Source organism: Acartia tonsa, chromosome 9 (genome assembly GCF_053477335.1).
Source record: "Acartia tonsa isolate MP-2025a chromosome 9, ASM5347733v1, whole genome shotgun sequence".
Lineage (NCBI taxonomy): Eukaryota > Metazoa > Arthropoda > Copepoda > Calanoida > Acartiidae > Acartia > Acartia tonsa.
Window position 1 is genome coordinate 33,787,575 of NC_137268.1, and position 22,955 is coordinate 33,810,529.

Below are 22,955 nucleotides of genomic sequence, written 5' to 3' on the forward strand. Positions count from 1 at the left end.
TACCTTTGCTACTTTGAACGTCAACTTGTGCTAGTTTTTATAAACACCCTATTAATTCATGTTAATATTATTTGTATTTATTTATCTATAAGAGATATATTGGATCTAGTGCAGTCCACGGTAAAATGTTCCTGGTAACGATTATTTCAAAAAACCTTTGAATTTTACAGGCTACCAGCTGCCAAACAGCTAAACGTACATGTCATGCCTTAAATGTTTCAGTTGAAATATGCAGAAGAGCTAAAAGCCTGCACATTGCTAAGAAATTGTTAAAACCGAAGTTATCTGTTGATTTTTTGACACCAGGCGCTAGGTAGCCAGTAAATACAGAGAGATGAAATTTTGTACATTTATTTAAAGGCCACCAAAGTAACTATTTAGGTCAACAGAAGAATTAAATTTTAAAAAAGTGTATTTTGAGTAACAGGTGTACTGCACACCCTTTTAAGCAACATTTGAAGGTCATAATAATAATATGGTCGAATAATAAGATCGAATGATGCACAGGGAAAGCTTCCCTGAAGAAAAAACGCGTAACATATGTCTATTTGCGCACTACGATATAACTGTGGATTATTGATTTATGACTATTCTAGATTATTTGTAGGCCTTCTTTGGTCAGTTAAATGTTGATTGCGCATAATCTATAAGTTCCGCCGTTTGGTCGTTAGAAGCCGTTCATAGATTTTTGGATATAATCAGGAACATTTTACCGTCAACTGCACTTGATCCAATATTATAAACTTAATATAATTCAACCATAAACATTTCTTTTTATAAAAATATATTTTCTTGTAAATGTTTTGGAAAATAGAAATCACAAGAATAGACGAAGCCCAATCTGTACCACTTTTGCATCACTTGTGACGTCATATTCTCCATCTCTTTTTTAGGGGTTTTCTTTTCCACTTCTCCCCTCATCTCTCTCATTTTATGACGTCACAGAAATTAAAACTGAAACAAATTGCCGGGCTTCGTCACAAGGATATTTTAAAATCAAAATAAGGGGCGATTCTTCTTATTTTTCATAGTAGCTTTTCTCCTATTGCTAGCCCCTGCGTAGGTCTCTAACCCTGCGGGGCCAATTGCCTAACCCATTGGGGCAATCACCTAACCCAATATTACCTACCCTAACCTAAAATAACCTATAAAAAGCCCTTTTAAAAATACAAAAAATTGCACCTTAAGGGGCGTTGCCACAAAAGGGACTATTCCCAAAATAACTTTTATAGTTAAGTTTTTTGTTGTTCTTATTGTTATTTTTATTCATATTGTACCTATTTATTATCATTTAATTTTTATTTTATTTTATTATTTTATAGATAAAATGTTAAGTGAAACTAAAAATATAAAATGAGATTTTTGGGATTTTTTGGTTTGTTGCCATTTCTTGTTGATATGTTCAATCTTGATAAGAATAAGGTAATACAATTAATTTATTTCTACCTGTGAAAGAATATTTTTCTTAAAATTTTAAAAAACAATACACAAATATCATGTTGAACAATGATAGCTCCCCTCCCCCCCCCCCCTCCATATTTCTAAATTAATAAAGGAGAAGGGTGTAGTTTTTTTTCCAAATGTTTTATCCCTACAGGACTACCCAGTACCCAATAAAACCTAACCTAATCTTTAGAGTAATAAAAAAATATAAACTTCCCCCCTTTATTTTTTAATTATTTAAAAAATAAGGGAGTGTGATTATTAGTGATCAACTATGTACGTATGACCATTGACCTTTTTTGCGTTTTGCTACCTATTGATGTTGTCATCCTTGTTCTTAGAATAAATTGAAAGTTTCATTTAATTGAGATAAATTATCTTTTAGATGAATTGTCTGGCCGCCTCAAGAGAGAGTTCAAATCAATTGGATTCAAACAAATCAGCTTCAGGAACAAGTATTATAAAACATTAGGAAAAACATAAAAAAATATCCTTTTTTAAAACAAACAGGATGTCCGTCTGTCTGTGGCTTAAGATCTCGATAATTGCAAAGAGAAATTGCTGTAAATTAAAAAGTACTCCCTCCCTTAGTTCTTTATGTTTTTCTTTTACTACTTTGATGCTCTTAGAGGTCACTAGGGGCATAGCCGGTAATCCTTATAATAAAGTAACAGGATCTCTGTCTGTCTGTAACGAAGGATCTCCCTAACCGCTGAACAATATGGTTCTTCTTTACAATGTATCTTCTCATAGATCCTTGGAAGTTTTTTTAAACTATTTTGGAGAATATAAAGTCTTTTTATAAGCACGGACATTACATCAAACATGATTTTTAACCAAATGTAAATGTAATATTCTAAAAAGTAAAAACTATACCTATGTGAATAGTTTTGAATAATACTTGTTCTTAATCCTGATTAGTAGCGAGACTATTTACTGATACAGGAGAAATGATTTCTATGCGATTATTCTCTTTTCTTTTGGTAAGAACATTTTTCTGAAATTTTCACTCTAAAGATGTATTTATTGTTACTTGGATCTTATTATCATGTACTCTAGTTCGTAGACTAGTCTAGAAGTTAAGGTGTTCTTAGCCTTCAATAGATAAAAAGAATTGTGTAAGATTTAAGAAATATTCTGATAGCATAATAAATTTTCTCGTATTCATTCGAATCCGGTGGATAGGAACCGGTTCTCATCCATACGAAAAAACTATGTCTAGCATCGTATTATATCCAGTTTTCTACGAATATAGAAATTGTACATTCTATATCCGCGGAAAGCCGTTTATAATACGATACGAGAAATAACTATTCTCGTATTCATTCGAATCCGGTGGATAGGAACCGGTTCTCATCCATACGAAAAAACTATGTCTAGTATCGTATTATATCTAGCTTTCTATAATATAAAAATTACAATCATAAGATTAGCCCGTGCCTTCGGCACCTCAGGGCTAAAAAAATGGTTTTAATATTAAAATTGTACATTCTATATCCGCAGAAAGCCGTTTATAATACGATGCGAGAAATAACTATTATAGGATTTGGCCCATTATCTGTTAATAAAAGTTAAGAATATCCAAACTCTACTTTTTAGGAAGGATCTAATTTTGTGATGGAAATAAACATTTTCTTTTTCGGAGCTATTTTCATAGGTAATCACTTATTTATGACAAGGATGAAAACATCCATAAGTAGTGAAGTACATGAAAATTATGTACTGTTTAAGCATAACATACAGAAAAATAGATAAAACTCTCAAAAATAAGTAAAGCCACCCACTGTATATTTTAAATAAATAATGTAACTAAATGTAACTAAACCCGCGGGGTTGGGGTCCTGTGCCGACTTTCAAGTGGGTCTTTTAATATCAACCAATAGCTTCAGAAATATAAACACATTATTTAAATAACAAACAAAATATCACAAATCACATGTACTGTATGAAAATCCAATGTTCTCTAGAGCATTACCGACACATTTACAAACAAAATAGGTCACTGAATGTTTGCTAATCAGTAAAAGAAAAAGTTACAATCATTTAAGTCGTCTATTTCTAATAGAAGCCGAGTAATAAAAATGAGGGATTACTCATATATTTTTTAGAGGTTTTCTTTCCCACTTTTCCTCTCATATCCATCATTTTTATGACGTCACATAGCTGATTTTTAACACACTTTGGTCTTTGTCTGCAAAATTTGCACCTCAACTTAAACTAAAATGCTTATTAAACTATTAATAAATCTAATCTTTCTTTTGGTGATTTAAAAATGTTTTAGGTATTCTTGGTCTGATATTTTTGTCAAAAACATTTGTCATAATTGGACAGAAAAAAGAAGAAAAAAGGTAAAAAATACATCAACAGAACATGAAAAATTTCAAATTTCAATTTTTAAGCATTTCTATTGGTAAACTAAAGATCTAAATTGGAAGCTCTATATAGTACCTATGAAAAATGACCTCATACAATACAAATGACCAATGATGGCTAATATACAGACAAAATTGCCAATGGCAGGCAAGTGTACATTTTAATTGACAAATGTTAGGTTAGTATGACGAAATTTATTCATAGATACTCAGCTTCTCATATATCATTTTCTCGTATTCATTCGAATCCGGTGGATAGGAACCGGTTCTCATCTATACGAAAAAACTATGTCTAGCATCGTTTTATATCCAGCTTTCTACGAATATAAAAATGTACAAACATAAGATTAAAACCAGTTTTTTAGCAGGTGCCTTCGGCACCTCGGGGCTAAAAACTGGTTTTAATCTTAAAATTGTACATTCTATATCCGCGGAAAGCCGTTTATAATACGATGCGAGAAATAAATATTCTGCTATGAACAAATATGGCTTCGTTACTAGGGAAGAATTGGAGAATTTGGAATTTATGAAGCCACTTACAAAAATATCCAATATAGTTTCTTCTCTAGCTGTTGTTTACTCAGCGCTTGAAAAGTTTAGTTCTGTAGGTAAAAAAACAAAACAATACTACATAGCCTTCCATTACTGTCCATTGGCGGTTTTACTCAAAGTGTCGAGTCGAGCATAGAGACCCCACCACCTTATTTTAAAATAAAAAGGTTTTTGTTTGTTTCTTTATTACTTTAGGTCAGGTTAGGTTAGGTTATATTGGGTAATGTTTAGCAGCGTAGGGTTAAGGCATCGCAGGTATAATTTTAATTTATGTTAAAAATAATAGGAGGAGGGGGTTCAGTGCTTGATAATCACTTTGAGGGAAAGCACTAAAATATAACTTAATTGGGTCTTTCAACATGCATGAATTCTGATTATTTTTTGTATTTTGGTTACGCAGTCAAATTTGCTTTATAAACTCTTGCTTTTTAGATTATAAATTATCTTCATTATGCTATCAAGCTTCTATCTGCAACATAATACATTTATTGTATGTTTTTTAATCCTTATAATAAAGTAACAAGGTGTCTGTTTGGTTGTCTGTGTGTCTGTTTGTCTGTACTGAAGGATCTCGCTAACCACTGAACTGATCAGATTCTCCTTAACAGGGAAGCTTCTCATTGGTCCCAGGAAGGTTTATAACTATTTTGAAGGAGGGTACCACCACCCTCCTAAGAGAAATCACAAAAAAATCTATTTTATGTAAAGACTTCAACGCAACATAGACTTATTTGAAATTGAAAAAAAAAACAGTTAAAGTGCCACTAAAGGCCTCTATGGACGTAGCCGCTAGTAATATATTAAAGGAATACTAAGATGACAACATCCATCAATTGTGAAACACAAACAAATCATGGATGGATAAATGGACAAAGTAAATTATAGAACAGCCTGACTGACAGACCTACGGAACAACTATACAATATAATACTGGATTATTATTTGCAATAATCTGGGAAGAAAAACATCAAGCAGTCAATACCTAATGACAGCGGAGATTTCACGTTTATACAGACATATAAAGGGACATATTGAAGTATAGAGTAGCTTCGCTACTAACAGATGAAACAGGACTTGAAAATATTTTAGTAATATTTTTAACAAAGACCAAAGTTTGTTAAAAATCACCCATGTGACCGACGTCATAAAAATGAGGGAGATGAGAGGAGAAGTGTGAAAGAAAACCCCTAAAAAAGAGATGGATAATACCCCATTTTTGTGACGTCACATAGCTGATTTTTTGGTCTTGATTTTTGTATAACATCGCTAAAAGTATTTTGATATTAGCAAAGCATTTAACAAAAAGGCTTTATTTCTATTATTTCAAAGTTTTTTTTTTACAAATATCTAAGGGGAAAGATAATACTTATAATGAAGTAACAGGATGTGTGTTTGTCTGTCTTTCTAACTGTCTGTTTGTTTGTACCGAATGATCATTTTTGCAATTTGCTAAAAACATAACTAACACCATCTATCGGCGAAAAAAATATTTTGGAAAATAGATTGAAAAAACAATTTTACGTGTCCCTAAAGGCCTCTAGGGGCGTAGCTGCTAGTGGTTAATAAATCTATATAGTCCCTATTGATGATACAAAAAATCACCCTTCTTTTAATATATACGAGAATAAAGTTAATAAATACTGATTTACAATTGTTAGACATAGATGATATTTTGGAGATATCAAAATCAACATCAAAATTGAATGAAGATCTAATGTCTGATGAAAAATATAAGGTATTTTTTTAATTTTAAAATATAACAAGGATGACAACATCCATAAAAGCGAAGCTCTTAAACGGTAGGACAAAAGGGCATTAACACTTGTATAGTGTAAGAACTTAATTGAATAACTGATCAATTAGATAATAAGATCATATAAAATTTGTTGTTAAAAAAGTAAAAAATCAACATGTTTAAAATGGACGTACGGACATTCTGGTAATGATTATAGAGTTGCTACGCTTTTTAAGTCGTACCTAACTACTACAGGAATCACCATGCAAAGTTTGAAATCGATAGGACAATTCTAACATGCCTAAATTAACAAAAAAAGCTATCTGTCTCGGACGGACGTACGGACCGTAAAAAGGGATGCAGTACTTCCCTATGACGTCATATTACATCTAGGTAGAGGGATGCAGAACTTGCCTATGACGTCATATTACATCTAGGTAGAGGGATGTAGGACTTCCCTCTGGACATGTCTAGAGGAGGCGAGATCTGCTAAATTGGAAAATCCAGCTGATCAACGGATTTCCAGGTACTGTTCTGTTACAATTAGAACAATCATTGGTAAAAGCGAAGGTTTTCTATAGTCAAGGTCGGTCCGTGCGTCCGTCCATCCATAATGGTTAGCCCTTTTCGTTAATTTAGGCATGTCAGAATTGTCCTACCGATTTTTAAACTTTGCATGATGATTCCTTTAGGAGTTAGGTATTAGTTTGAATGCGTAGCAACTTTATTTCTATGATATTGTTAAAATACACATGTTAGAATTATCCTATCGATTTCAAATTTTGGATGATGATTCCTTTAAGAGTTAGATATTAATATGAAAGCGTAGCAACTTTATTTTTATGATATTATTCAAATACACATTAAGATATATAAGTTTTCCGGAATTTTAAAGTTAGGGGGAGATTTGAAATCTGCATCAATTTTTGAGGATTTTTTTTTATAAAATTCGTTTTTTCTATAATTCTTTATCTAAAAGCGGAAATGCAATTTAAGTTAATTAATTTTGGCATCTGTGATTGGTGGATTTAAAAAATCTTCGCTCTGATTGGATGGCGTACATCATTCAACGAATTAGAGCGCAGGTAGTTTAAAATCCACCTATCCTATTGGTCAAAATTAATTAACTTAAAATGCATTTCCGCTTTTAGATAAAGAATTATACAAAAAACGAATTTTATAAAAAATCCTTAAAATTTGATGTAGATTTCAAATCTCCCCCTGACATTAAAATTCCGGAAAACTTATATATCTTAATACACATGTTAGAATTATCCTATCGATATCAAACTTTGCATGATGATTCTTATGATATTTAGAAACAATTGAAAAAACAACTCTATAATCTTTACCAGAATTTCCGGACCTCCATTTAAATATGCTGATTTTTAACACTTCTTGGTATGATATGATTATCCTATTCTTATGTTTTTTGAATAATCATTAAGTTCTGACAAACTACAAGAGTTATTTTTCGTTTGTCCTTCATTCTGATTTTAGGGCTTCGCTCTTATTTACATTTTATCTTTTAGAACATTTTCTGATAAATATTTAGAACTGAGAAAAGAAAAAGTTAACAAGTGTAAGGTAATCAAAAAAAATTTAAAACAAGGTTGACAACATCCATAAAAAGCGAAAAATGTTATAGAGCAGGGACGTCCAAGCTTTAGATTTTGAGAGGGGCAAAATGGGATTTCAAAGGTTTGAGGGGGGTAATGTAATGTATTTTAAAAATTTTTGAATTAGCTGTCCCTGCAACTCTAATACTTCAACTTCTAAACCTAGTATTCAGCTGCAATTTCTTTCAATTTGGTAAAGATTTATATCGTCAAACAATTGGTACAGCAATGGGCTCTCCCTCAGCTGTAAATTCTTCTACATTAACCATGGGAATGTTAATTGATCCTGTTATGAGACACATGGCAACACAGATTGAACCAGACACAGATCTTATCAGAAAATTTGCAAGATTCTTAGATGACATTATTTTCATATGGCTAGGAAGTGTGGACAACCTTGAAACTTACCTGACAAACATCAACAAAATTCATCCAACAATTAAATTCACCCACAGCTACACCTGCCCTTTTCCATGCAATATTACCGAACAACATGACTGCTTTTGCTATTCTTCACGTAGCATACCCTTCTTGGACACTCTGGTAACCATAAAAAACGAAAAAATCATTACAGACCTGTATAGAAAACCAACAGACAGAATGCAATATCTTCTTCCTTCATCCTGCCATCCACCACATACAATAAATAATATCCCATATTCGTTGTGCCACAGACTAGTGAGAATATGCTCAGAAGAAGACACTTTGATGAAAAGACTAGATGAACTCAAACTATTTTTACTGATGAGAAATTATGACGAGAAACTGATCAACACAAGCATACAAAAAGCCTTAAATCTAAAAAGGAGTGAAGCCCTTCAGAAAGTGACAAGAGAGAAGAAAAACAGAATACCCTTTGTTGTATCCTACCATCCATCATTGCCCCCACTGTCAAAAATACTTAAGGATGCATGGAAATTTATGACATTGAATGACCAACGCCTACAAGAAATTTTTCCCCACCCTCCCATGGTTGCTTACAGACAGCCAAGATCTGCTAGCTTAAGAGCACGCCTTGTAAAGACAAAATTACCATCAAGAAAACAGCGAACTTTACCTGGCCTCAAAAAATGCCAACAACCAAGATGTAATACCTGTAGCTATATTCAAGAAGGTAAAAAAGTTGTTAGCTCAAATAACAAGAAAATTTACATCAACCTACAAGAGAGTGTTACCTGTGAAAGTAAAAATGTGGTTTACTGCATTTCCTGTGACAAAGCTGCATGTAATTTTGTTCAATACATCGGTGAAACACAAGCTAAACTAAAAGTTAGGTTTGGCCAACACCTTGGTTATGTTAGAAGCACAGATCATGACAAATACCCAACAGGAAAACATTTTAATCTACCTGGACACAGCATGACCAACATGAAGCTTTCAGTCTTAGAAAAATGCAAACTGGACTCATCAAACTACAGAAAAATTCGGGAAGCTGAATACATCAATAAATTTGACACACTAAGAAATGGATTAAATAAAAAATTGTAATTTTACTTGTTATTTTATCTAAATATAAATTTACATTTGTTGCTTTGTTGTTAATCATTACTAAACTAATTTTTAATACTTTATTGTTTAATTTATGACAATTTTTCATACACTTTCATATAAAATTAAAATCTTTTCAACACATTCACGTATTTCTGTTTTGCTAATTGCAATATTTTTTTTAAAAAATACAAAAGTTATACAGTACAAAACTTTCATTCTTTTGAACTTTGATTCTTTTAAACCCCCATCCCTTCTACTCCTTCCCTTTACACCAAAACCAGCGGTTAAATTACTCAGTTTCAAACAAACCTTTGTACAGTAAAGAATAATAGAAGGGATAACCATATTCATTATAATACATTTAACTTTTTCTTTGTATTTTCGAGCACTTTTTCATTATTTTGTTGTTTCTTTACTTTAAAATAACCTAATTTTTTTTCAAAATATATATCTGATTTTACTATAAATATATGAAATATGGTTAATTTTGTGCAGGTTGACAAGGATTAGATGTGATTTAATCGAAATATATTCCTACAAATTGAGCTGTGTGTTTTTCCTTGGATAGTCTCTTTTCAACATTGCTGCCGTGTATTATTCCAAAAATTTTTGAGTTGGGTAGAATGAGGTGTTTAAAAGTTTGAGAGGGGTAAACGCCCATTTACCATCTATATTATAAAGCAGATCTTCAGTGGTCATAAAAGTGCGAAAGAAAAAGGAAGATCAATATGACAGATATTAAAAAATCACGAAACCTTCTGAAAAAAATATATATCTTTTGCAGCATGACTAATAGACCGAGACGGCCCAAGTAAGTATACTTTTTAAAAAGATGTAAGCGTTACGGACTGACGGTTGAACGGGCAAAAAGTGAATTATAGAGTAGCTTCGCAAACAATGCAAAATAAACAGCTTGATAGATTTTTAATATCTGCACTTTTAGGCCGAGTTTTTTCGATGTCAGAAAAATATGAAGGAATAATGAATCCCGTTATCGGTGGATTAGAACCGGTTCTCAGCCATACTGAAAAATTATGTCTAGCATCATATTACTTTCTACGAATACAAAAATGTACAATCATATGATTAAAACCAGTTTTTTAGCCCCGAGATGCCGAAGGCATGGGCTAAAAATTTAGTCTTATAATTGTACATTTTATATCCACGGAAACCTGTTTAAAATACTATTCCAGTATGGCTTTAAAACTGATTTTATCCTCTAGATTAGAACTTGTTCCTAGCCATACTGAAATATCATGTACAGTTTCATATTGTTATCAGTTTTCCACGAAAAAAAGGATAAATTCAATACCCGTTTTCGGCCCTTGTGGTGCAACAAAACTGGTATTAATCTTATAGAATTTAATTTAAGCTATTTATTAATTATACGATGTTGTAAATAAATGGTTTTCAATCAAATATATTATATGAAACATAGAGGTTAAGTAAAATAAAAGCTAGAAACAATGATAACATGATTTATTTAAAGGATTTGAAAACACTGAATAATGTATATATGATAACAAAACATTATGATAATACAATATAATTTTAATTAATAAAACTATAAAAATTGGCAGAATATGATTAATATTGTGTTAAATGATTATAATGCGAAGCAATTTTAACAATGATAAATGAAACATTTTTTAGAATCACAAAATTTATGCTTAATTCATTATTTTGTCATAATAGTGTATTTTATTTCATGTTAGAAATAAAGTCTTTTAAATTAATCATAATTAAGTACTTTTCAAAAATTTTCATTTTTCCCAAAATTTTTTTGCTTACTTCTAAGTATTTTATGGTCATGAGAAAAAAATTGTTCTGAGTACTCAAACAAGAATATGTTTGTTCAAGGTAGAATGAATGCATTGTCCATAGCGATACTTGTTTTTCCACATCCGTGGCCATCCTAAATATGGTTACGTCAGTCTGATGTGCTGGTAATATAATTTTCAAATGAATGCTTTTTTCTTGGAATTTATTATAATTTTATAGTTTTCTGTATTGTATTAACTCTCCCTTTACAATTACCTCCATATTTTCTGGATTAATCTGGATTTCAAGGTCTTTCAGCAAATACTCTTAAATTGAATTAATTGCCCATTGTCCCCTCCCTTACTCCCTGGTAAGCTATGCTAATTAGTACCAATGAAGCTAGTAAAAGTGGCGGCACAGATTTTGACGCAAAAAAAATTAACCAAACCAATGAGAGGCCACTATAAATTTTACCATTGGTCAATTACAGTGTATACTGGCCTTTCATTGGTACCAATTATAAAATTACTTACAGAAAGGAGGGTACCAGCTCCCTGACCAAATCCATATCCCTTTAGGCCAAACTTTCCACTGTGACAACTCCTAGGGTAATAGTTTACATGAAAACTTGTAACATATTTAATTTAAAAGTATGACTGTCCCTTTATATGTATATTGTCACAAAAAAATCTTCCATAGTAAGATTATAAATTAAATGGTTTTTTGAGGACATAATTTAACCCTATTCTGTAATCAACTGCTCAACTATTGTACGAGATAATCCTTGTTTACATACTAGCGGCTATGCATTTGGAGGCCTCTAGGGGCAATTGAGGAAAACAGGTTGGCGGGGGGTCAACCTTTCATATTAATTTTAGCTATAAAAAAGAAAAAGTGAAGAACATTTCTTTTTATAAGGGCGAGTTATTTTGGGAAGTTAGTGGTTACTAAATGGTTATAAACCTTCCCTAAATAAAGAGACGATTCACTTCAAAGAAGAACAGTTTCAGATAGTCATCCTATTACTTAACTTATACTATTATCATAAGGATAGATTTCTTGTAATTATTCTAGGTATGTTACCAATAAATGTAAAAGCCTAGATGTATAATCCAGACAACTATCTGGCCCAAGAGGCGGAGACCTTTTTCAGCTTCTAGCAAATCGTTTCTGTAATTTTGTACGGACTCAGCTGTGTTTCTATTTTCCGACTTCGAGGACTAAATACAAAATCGGGAAAGTGTCACCGCCCCGTGGGCAAAGTCACATATGGCTCATGTCCCCTTTTACATAAATATGTTACCTGCTAAAGCAAGGGAGGGGGGACAATTAACTGTTTATTACACTAGTCCCCAAAGTTTTATAATAGGTTTATTAATGGTTAATGGTTCAAAACCACTAATTTTAATATACAGAAGGGGTAATTATCGGGGATGTGTACATCAATTTGTCGACCATTGTCTTATCCCTTTAGATCCCTGGTTACCTGCAGTATATTTCTCCATCAGTGCCATCATTGACAGTCGTAGAATCAAGATGGCGTTTACATTGACAACAGCAGAAACAACGTTTGTGCCAGTTCTGAAAATTATATAAAAATGGATGTAGAATACATTTGGATATTATGGACACCATGGAAACTATCCCAATTTTGTATAACTTTTGCGGAACATGTTCCAGTTACGTCATATTTTTCTTTCCCGAAAAAGGGAAGGGGGGAAGAAAATCTCTTCTAAAGAGATGGGGAAAACCCCCTTTTCTCCCATCTCTTTTTTCTTCCCCCCTTCCCTTTTTTTCTTTCCCCCTTCCCTTTTTCGGGAAAGAAAAATATGACGTAACTGGAACATGTTCCGCAAAAGTTATACAAAATTGGGACAGTTTCCATGGTGTCATATTATGGCATGGGATAATTTGTCGTCAATCTATCTTGCTAACAAGGAACTCTTTTATTGGTTTGTTCTTTCATCCAGTAGAACAGGAGGTGATGGGGTAAAGGGGATGGAAGAAGGGAATGGTTACTTTAGCCCGCTACAATTTTCACTTTATTAGGGAACATCAAAACCTGTAAAATCAAAGTAATGTAATATCCATTTATATATATCCATTCATATAAATAATATAAATAAAAAAATTTCTTTAGCAGTGGCGTGCGAAGCACTTTGTCTAGGCAGGGGGGGGGGGGGCATTTTGAAGATTTTGCAAAATTTTGCCCCCCCCCCCCTAAATCAATATGAAATATAAAATTTTCTAATTCGTAGGCTTAACAACTTTGGGGACTTTAATGGAATTTTAATTGGTTGGTTAATTAAGTTCAGTTTCCATACGTTTCATCCACTAATTGTAATCTATATAAGGGGTAATTTTATGTATCATCATTGGGGATGTACAAAATAAAATACTTCCAATTACCTGGTTTGTTATGTTCAGTGAAAGGACATTATATCCCAAGTTCTACACTAGTTAAAAAATTTGAAATGAATAGCAACTGTCTGATTTTTTTGGAGTATTTCTTGATTTTTTTTTGAAACTGGGATATTTTTGCTTTTTGTAGGGTAGGGTGGCAAAAAGGGGCATTTTTGTTGACCAGGGGGGAAGGGCAAAACGGGGCATTTTTCAACATTTAGAGAGGCAGGGGGGTGCGTTTTAGTCGCCAGGGGAGGGCGATTGCCCCAAATGCCCCCTTCGGTTCGCACGCCACTGTTCTTTAGCATTGGTACAACCATTTGTTTGCCTTCTATTACTAACGCTTAAATATCAGTTTTTACTATTAACCAGATAAAAAAAAATATCAAAAAGTTGACTCTTTTAGATCATTTAGGTACTTGATTGTAAGGCCATAACATAATTAGCCATTTATTTTTTCATCTCTTTCACTGATTTTCTGTCTACCTTTAACTCAAATTTGTCTGAAAATACCTTCAAATAAGTATTATTTTTTTTCTAGAAGGAATAAAGATTTTTAGGATCTTGCCTCCCCCCCTTCCCAAAAAATAAATGGGGTATACTTACCCTGCCAGCAGCCATCAGCTTCTCTGCATCATAAACTCTGTATCCACACCTCTTGCAGCCAGCTGTTCCACCGACTTTCTCCTCGTGCTCATATACACCAGGATGGAAATCAATCCTGAAATTGAAAAGCATATCATTGGTAAAAATCTTGATATCTGCAAATTTTCTGGATGAAAAATACACTGCAGTCAAATGTTTACAATTTGAAATTCACCATGACATGAGAAAGATCTAGAACATGATAGATCGTTTACCCATTCACCCTCCTTATTTCTATCTCAATTTGTTTGTGATATAAAGGGTGTAAAAAAACCAATCACTCACAATTTAAACCTTTGGCATCAAAAAGACAAACCCATTGTTGTGTTCTTAATGTCATTGTCTGAGCATCAATTAGATTAACAAAAATAAAAATTTGAACCAAAATTGTAAGGATTATAATGAAAATTGTTAGCTATTGGATTTTTTCTTTACACCCTTTAACTAATTGACTTTTGTAGTATTGATGCACACTTTGCAAAATTAATAAGAATTATAAACACTTACAGGGGTTTGCTTTCTTCATTCTGTCCAGGTCCAGCAGCCATCAGTGCTGGTGTAGATCCTGATCCTCCATACCCATACCTAGAATATAATTATAATTATATATGTCCAGGTCTAGTTATCATCAGTGCTGGTGTAGATCCTGATCCTCCATACCCATATCTGGAATATATTTATAAACATATCTATCTAGGTCTAGTTATCATCAGTGCTGATGTAGATCCTGATCCTCCATACCCATATCTGGAATATAATTATAAATATATCTGTCTAGGTCTAGTTATCATCAGTGCTGATGTAGATCCTGATCCTCCATACCTATACCTGGAATATAATTATAAATATATCTGTCTAGGTCTAGTGATAATCAGTGCTGGTGTAGATCCTGATCCTCCATACCAATACCTGGAATATAATTATAAATATATCTGTTCAGGTCTAGTGATCATCAGTGCTGGTGTAGATCCTGATCCTCCATACCCATACCTAGAATATAATTATAATTATATATGTCCAGGTCTAGTGATCATCAGTGCTGGTGTAGATCCTGATCCTCCATACCCATATCTGGAATATATTTATAAACATATCTATCTAGGTCTAGTTATCATCAGTGCTGATGTAGATCCTGATCCTCCATACCTATACCTGGAATATAATTATAAATATATCTGTCTAGGTCTAGTGATAATCAGTGCTGGTGTAGATCCTGATCCTCCATACCCATATCTGGAATATATTTATAAACATATCTATCTAGGTCTAGTTATCATCAGTGCTGATGTAGATCCTGATCCTCCATACCTATACCTGGAATATAATTATAAATATATCTGTCTAGGTCTAGTGATAATCAGTGCTGGTGTAGATCCTGATCCTCCATACCCATATCTGGAATATATTTATAAACATATCTATCTAGGTCTAGTTATCATCAGTGCTGATGTAGATCCTGATCCTCCATACCCATATCTGGAATATAATTATAAATATATCTGTCTAGGTCTAGTTATCATCAGTGCTGATGTAGATCCTGATCCTCCATACCTATACCTGGAATATAATTATAAATATATCTGTCTAGGTCTAGTGATAATCAGTGCTGGTGTAGATCCTGATCCTCCATACCAATACCTGGAATATAATTATAAATATATCTGTTCAGGTCTAGTGATCATCAGTGCTGGTGTAGATCCTGATCCTCCATACCCATACCTAGAATATAATTATAATTATATATGTCCAGGTCTAGTGATCATCAGTGCTGGTGTAGATCCTGATCCTCCATACCCATATCTGGAATATATTTATAAACATATCTATCTAGGTCTAGTTATCATCAGTGCTGATGTAGATCCTGATCCTCCATACCTATACCTGGAATATAATTATAAATATATCTGTCTAGGTCTAGTGATAATCAGTGCTGGTGTAGATCCTGATCCTCCATACCCATATCTGGAATATATTTATAAACATATCTATCTAGGTCTAGTTATCATCAGTGCTGATGTAGATCCTGATCCTCCATACCTATACCTGGAATATAATTATAAATATATCTGTTTAGGTCTAGTGATAATCAGTGCTGGTGTAGATCCTGATCCTCCATACCAATACCTGGAATATAATTATAAATATATCTGTTCAGGTCTAGTGATCATCAGTGCTGGTGTAGATCCTGATCCTCCATACCCATACCTGGATGTATTATTGACAGTATAAATAATATGTTTGATATTAAAGTTTGTCAGGAATTTCAATATTATCGTTCGTTACACAGCTACGTAGCTGGACAAAGTGTCCCAAAATCAGCTATGTGACGTCATAAAAATGATGGAAATGAGAGGAGAAGTGGGAAAGAAACCCCTAAAAAAATGGTCAATCCCTCATTTTTATGACGTCACAAGGCTGATTTTTTGAGACACTTTGCCCAGCTACCACAGCTATAATTTAGTTTGCCATAAATACATCCATACTCTTTAAACTGCACTGGCGAAAATACATCTCCTATACTTTTGCTGGATGTATAAATGGCAGTTCCACTTTCAAACAACTAGCAAATTGACGAATTCACTTACCCATGGGGGCCGAAATTCTTTCCGTAGCATGCTCTACAATATATTTCATCATCCGGAGCATCACAACAACTGGTACTGTCCAGAGGGCGGGAACAGTCACGACACATAAAACAGGTCTAAAACATTGAAAGTTGATAATAGTTATTTCTCGCATCGAATTATAAACGGCTTTCCGCGGATATAGATTATGATTGTACATTTTTGTATTCGTATAAAGCTGGATATAATACGATGCTATACATAGTTTTTTCGTATGGATGAGAACCGGTTTCTGTCCACCGGATTCGAATGAATACGAGAAAAAATTTTTTTATAGAGGTTATTAGTCAAGCATATTATCTTACAACTGACTCTCATATCATTTTATTACTTGTGCAAGGAACAAGCTTTCTAGGGGTCATTTTTATTGGTAGTTAAAATATTGATAAATATATTTTCTGAATTGTATCTCAAACATATTTATCTCACTAGTGCAGAATAAAAGATTAATTGTTTCCTTCGAAGTTAAAATACTTTCTCGTATTCATTCGAATCCGGTGGATAGGAACCGGTTCTCATCCATACGAAAAAACTATGTCTAGCATCAGCTTTCTACGAATATAGAAATGTACAATCATAAGATTAAAACCAGTTTTTTTCATAAAATCAAAAAAAAAACTTTTAACAGTTATAAATCTATCTCAACCATAACATTTATAAATTAGTAACTACTGCTGCTTCATAACGAAATATATTGCAAAAAATCTTCATTATCAATCGCATCTTTTAGTGAAGTGAATCAAGCAAATATAGCTTAGTCAGTTTAAAAAAACATAAAACACAATTCAAATTACTATAACAATAAAACAACCTAAATCCTAATCAGTTCTGCCCGGGTAACCATGAATAGATCACTAAGGATCTGTCTACTTTGCCCAAAATATACAGTGTGTTTTTTTTATGAGAACTTTTTTTAAATGAATTTTACCCCACTTATAGTTTTCAGAATTTAATGATTAATAGCTTTTTTTCTTCGTTTTTTAATGCAATTAATAGAACTCCAAAAAAATTCAGTTTTTATTTAAAAAGTACAGCAAAATCTAAAATTCAAAACTTAGGTGTCAACATCTAAAAATGGTTTTAGCGCATTTTTCTTATGTCTAAATCTTCTACCCTTTGCAAGAAAAAAATTGGATTTTCTGTAGTCGACTTTGGGGGGCCAGTACTCCCTCCCTGGTTGAGATATGGCCTTCAACTTTAATATGTTCTAGTACATGTCCCTAATAGTATACATTTTAGCTCTCTATCTCAACTTTAAAGTGTTTAGCAGCCATTCTTGCAAAAGGTTTAATATTTGAGCATAAGAAAAATGCGCTAAAACCATTTTTAGATGTTGACACCTAAGTTTTGAATTTTATATTTTACTGCACTTTTTAAATAATAACTGAAATATTTTTTTGTTGTTCTATTAATTGCATTAAAAAACGAAGAAAATAAGCCATTAATCATTAAATTCTGATAACTATAAGTGGGGTAAAATTGCTTTCAAAAAAGTTCCCATTGAAAAAAAACACACTGTATTAAACAAAGGTATCCTGGATCCCTTTCTGTACCTTATGAAAGACATTGTTCTTAGACAACATTCTCTCTGCATGAAACACTTTCCCTTTGCATCTAAAATAAAAACAAATTGAATAAGTATGATCTCATAAAGTATAGTAAAGAAAATATAGTAGAATTAAATATATATGTGTTAAACATCTGATAATGTGACAGACGGACATACAGACATACAGACGTATGAACATTTGATACAGCAGATGCGCTACAAGTAAACCATACCTGGGGCAAGTTTCTCTATCGTTGAGGTCTCCTTTAATAGCGGAGGTATCTGACACTGTATGTGGTCGACCATTTTCAGAGGTTTCTCTAAAATAAGGCATTTTTAAGAATTTTAAATCTATTTTATGATAGATCACATTAAAATTGTAAATGCAAAAATGATTGGAATTACAAATTATGAATTTACTTATCCTATAAAAATTCTAATCAAAGTGGTTAATCAAGCCAGGAGTTAGGGTTTCCTTGGTATTATAGAGGTATAAGGAAAAATGTAAAAAAATCCTAAGCTTGCATTAGAAATTTCATAGAATTTGTTAATGTGTGTTGGGAACTGCCTATCAGTAAATTCCTATTTTAGTTAAAGTTTTCAAAATAGGGAAAGGGAATGAGCTACATATATGTAACTCTGCCCACAGGGCGGGGGCCCTGTCCCAATTTTGCATTTGGACTTTATAATCATCACAAATAGCGTAGAAAATATAAACACAGCCAAGTCCCTTCAAAAGAATGGAAAGCAATTTACTAGCAAACGAAAAAGGTTCCTACCACTTGGGCCAGGTAGTTGTCTTGATTTTTCATCTATACTTGTACAATATACATTTATTATGTACATATGCAAAAAATTAAACTCAACAAATATCTAGTAATTTAATTACTTACATGTCACCAGATTGTAAGAATCCACAGCCGCCAGCAAAACCGTAACCCTAAACAAGAATGATACCATCCATAAGAAGCGAAGTATACAAAAACAAGGATGGAATTATGTAAATAATAGTTATTTCTCGCATCGTATTATAATCAGCTATCCGCGGAAATGAAATGTACATTAATAAGATTAAAGTTAGTTTTTAGCCCAGAGATGCAGAAGGCACAGCTATAAAATGGTTTTAATTTTATGATCATACATTTTTATAGAAAACTGGATATATTACGATGCTATACATAATTTTTTCGCATGGGTGAGAACTGGTTTTAATTCAACGGACATTAATCAGTTTCGAATGAATAGTTTTGAATGTTTTAAAGCAATAAATCAGGATTGAAATTTAAAAAATATAAAATTCTTTTAAATAAATTCCTAATATGTTTTAATACTTATTTGCAGCATGGCTAACAGATTAGCTGATCAAGTAAATCGTATACTGGTTTTACACTGGTAGTAAGGAAATCTTCACTGAAAAATTTAGCGGTCTAACTAAATTATAAGAACCCAAAATGTTTGGTTCAACGAATATGAATACCCAGAGAGAGAGAGAGGACAATAAGCTGCTTAGTCCTCAAAGTTTCATTAAAACGTTTTCTTATTCATTGGCCTAACAACTTTGGGGACTTTTACTAAATTATAATTGGTTTGTTTAATCTAAATAAGGGGTAATTTTGTGTGTCATCATTGGGGATGTACACAAATTATCAGCAATTGTATTATCTTATAAGATTCATGATGAAAACCTGTTTTACAGTCCAATATCCCCTTCCCTTTACAGACAGCTGCAAAAAAGTTTACCTTTGCGCCAAATTTCTTTCCATAACAGCCCTTGCAATAAATGTCGTCATCCGGCGCATCACAGGCTAACACACTAAGCAAGTGGATTTATTAGTACTTGGATCTTACATAAGATTATCATATTCATTAATAAAGTAAACCTTGTAACTGGCTAAGATAACGATTTCCCCAATAGCCCCCTTCAACCCAACCCCCTCCTCTCTTACTGAAATAACCTTTACTCCTAGGCCAGGTATACACATTTTACAGTATTTGGCCCAATAAAAAATATACCTGTCTAAAGGTCTTTTACAAGTCTTGCATGAGAAACATCTTTTATGGTAGGTTTTACTTTTGCTGAACATTTGTTCTGCATGGAATACCCTAAAATATATATAATGATGTGTGAAATACCCAATAACAAAATGTTGTAATAGGTTTTATATTTACTAAACATGGAATACCCTAAAGTACAAATAATAAAATGTGAAATAAAATAGAACACAATGTTGTGATAGGTTTTATATTTCCTAAACATTTGTTCAGCATGGAATACCCTAAAATATCTTTAAAAGCAATGCTTTCCTATAATTAGGGTCAGCTCTTATCACGTCCTTTCGTAACGAATAGCTCGTATTATTATAAACAGTTTTCCATTGATATAAAAATGTACAATTATAATATTAAAACCAGTTTTGTTAGACCGAAATGCCGAAGATGAACAAAACCGGTTTTAATATTATAAATGTATAATGTATATTTCTAAATTCGTTATGATACAATGCAATGGCTTAGAACCTCTAAAACAGCGGATAATAATCGGTTTTGTAGCCATACAGGAATAATAATAATATTATAATTCATAATTCATACTTTCTACTTCAATTATTGTAATGCAATGGCCATATTTGTCGTTTTGTTATCCCAGAGATGCCGATACATGATTTTTCAGTATGGCTTAAGACCGGTTATTTCCACCGGATATTAATCGGTTTCGAAGCCATACTTTAAAAAAAAAACTTACTTTCCGCCACATCTTGGACATCCAGGGCCACCCTCAGCTCTGATCAGGGTGGTGTCTATGAATCTAATGCCAGCAGCCTGTTGATCTTGTCTACATTTAAAAATCATAAATAGTATGAAAAAAAACTATTCACGAAAATATTCTACATTAAACTGTGTTTTTTTGTTTGAATAGCTATAAGAGGTATAAGACAATGGCAAATAAATTGATGTACATTCTCAATGATGATACACAAAATTAACCCATCTGTAGATTGCAATTAGTCGTTAAAACGTTTGAACTCTTAACTAAATCAATCAACAAATCAAAATTAATTCCCAAAGGTCATTAAAAAAGAAAACGGCATTATAAGACTTTGGGGACTGGTACAGATTAAAAGCTGAAAAGCTCTTTATAGCGCCCATGAATAAATGACGTTATACAATACAAATTACCAATTTCCGGCCAGTATACATTTCAATTGACCAATTGTAGGCCAGTATGACGTCATTTTTATGGGCACTATAAAAAGCTTTTAATTATGATAAAAAACTAAGTATTACCCATCAGTGATGTCACCAGAGAGAAGGGCAGGTCCACCTTGGCCAAATCCATATCCTTTCAAACCAAATCCCTTTCTGTAGCAAACTAAACAAGGACAGGTATGTCCATAAGAAGTGTAACACAAAGACGAGGCAGCTTATAGTGCCTATAAAAAAATGACGCCATACAATACTAATTACTAATGATAGGCCGGTTTACATTTTGATTGACCAATGAAAATGTATACTGGCCTATAATTGGTCATTTGTATTGTATGACGTCATTTTTTATAGGTACTGTAAGCTGCTTCCACAAAGACGTTTAAGGATAATACCAATCATTTTTTTTTATAAAATATATTACAGTGCAACACCCCTCCTGCCCCAATCTATCTCTATTCCTATGTTTTTAATAATTCAGATATTTTTTGGATACTTCATACACCAAAATGTGAGTTTTTACGCAATTATCTCCAAAAATCAATTAAAGCTTGGATGTCCTTTTGTAAAGTATTTAGATTTAAAGCAGGTTGATAAATATCTACAAATATCAGCATTAATTTTTTAATATAAAGTTTAAAAGAATTACTTTCAAAAGAGACATGCAAAATAAATTTACGCATATCTGACAACCCTACAATTACAGACAGACATAGAGAGACAGACAAGCAGTAAGACAGACAGACAAGCAGACATACACAAATACTTCGCTACCATGATGGTTTAATAATATTGATCCCTATGTGAAGCTTACAACAAAATAACAGATTTTAAGATTATTATTGTTTTTGAATTTGTTTATTAAAAAAACTACCAAATTAAACGAAATTTTACTTTTTTATTATAAATATAAACATAATTGAAATTCTTGATAATCAGCACAAAAATAGTTTATTCAATTCTTTTTTGTTAATTTTTATTAATATATTATTTAGGTTACAATGGCATATATAATTAATAGATTAGAGAATATATGTTTCAAATTCAAATGATTAAATATAGAGAGGATATAGGGATGGAGTATAATATCAAATGACATTTTATTGTCCCTTTATCTATACATTACATTAAAATAGTGATTTATTTTTATTTTGAAAAGATACAACCCCTCATTTACTGAAATAAACACAACTCTAATGAAACCAACCACCACTATATAGGTTAGCTTTTCATAGTGCCTATAAAAAAAGACGTCATACTAGCCTACCATTTTGGTCAAATAAAAAATATCCTGGCCTGCCATAGGTAATTTAGTCTGTAAATAGGCCTATTATTTGTTATTTTTATTGTATGACGTCATTTTTTATAGTTACTATAAAGAGCTACCTTTATAGGTTTTATCCTCCCAAAAGAAGATTCCCCACATCTAACCCTGCAGTGGTTATAAAAGCCAATCAATTCCTAACATATTACAATTATTGTTCTGGGTTTCTGGGGTTCAGTAGTTTTCAACCGGTTGGTATTATTCTTTATTTATTTCAATAGTTTTGGGATAAG

The 22,955-nt window shown here is 32.4% G+C and overlaps 2 protein-coding genes across 2 annotated transcripts in view; one reads left to right on the forward strand and one right to left on the reverse strand.

Moving 5' to 3' along the window:
• The first annotated feature begins 1,320 nt into the window (after positions 1–1,320).
• Positions 1,321–10,983, forward strand: LOC145328812 (uncharacterized). The gene is made up of 10 exons (XM_080172687.1): positions 1,321–1,422; positions 1,829–1,898; positions 2,365–2,426; positions 3,043–3,100; positions 3,725–3,791; positions 4,317–4,423; positions 6,026–6,102; positions 6,540–6,628; positions 7,635–7,689; positions 10,156–10,983. The coding sequence occupies exons 1-10, from the start codon at positions 1,354–1,356 to the stop codon at positions 10,192–10,194; spliced, it is 693 nt and encodes a 230-aa protein (XP_080028813.1). The 5' UTR covers positions 1,321–1,353; the 3' UTR covers positions 10,195–10,983.
• Positions 10,929–22,955, reverse strand: part of LOC145328811 (muscle LIM protein Mlp84B-like) — a 31,015-nt gene continuing 18,988 nt past the window's right edge. The window contains exons 8-20 of the mRNA XM_080172686.1: positions 21,480–21,564; positions 20,938–21,027; positions 20,208–20,297; positions 19,935–20,007; positions 19,088–19,134; positions 18,428–18,514; positions 18,199–18,259; positions 16,607–16,722; positions 14,529–14,606; positions 13,983–14,097; positions 12,460–12,554; positions 11,507–11,576; positions 10,929–11,127 (exon numbers count right to left, since the gene is read on the reverse strand). Coding sequence (XP_080028812.1) covers positions 11,068–11,127; positions 11,507–11,576; positions 12,460–12,554; positions 13,983–14,097; positions 14,529–14,606; positions 16,607–16,722; positions 18,199–18,259; positions 18,428–18,514; positions 19,088–19,134; positions 19,935–20,007; positions 20,208–20,297; positions 20,938–21,027; positions 21,480–21,564 — 1,067 coding nt within the window. The 3' untranslated portion in view covers positions 10,929–11,067. The remainder of the gene's footprint in view (positions 11,128–11,506; positions 11,577–12,459; positions 12,555–13,982; positions 14,098–14,528; positions 14,607–16,606; positions 16,723–18,198; positions 18,260–18,427; positions 18,515–19,087; positions 19,135–19,934; positions 20,008–20,207; positions 20,298–20,937; positions 21,028–21,479; positions 21,565–22,955) is intronic.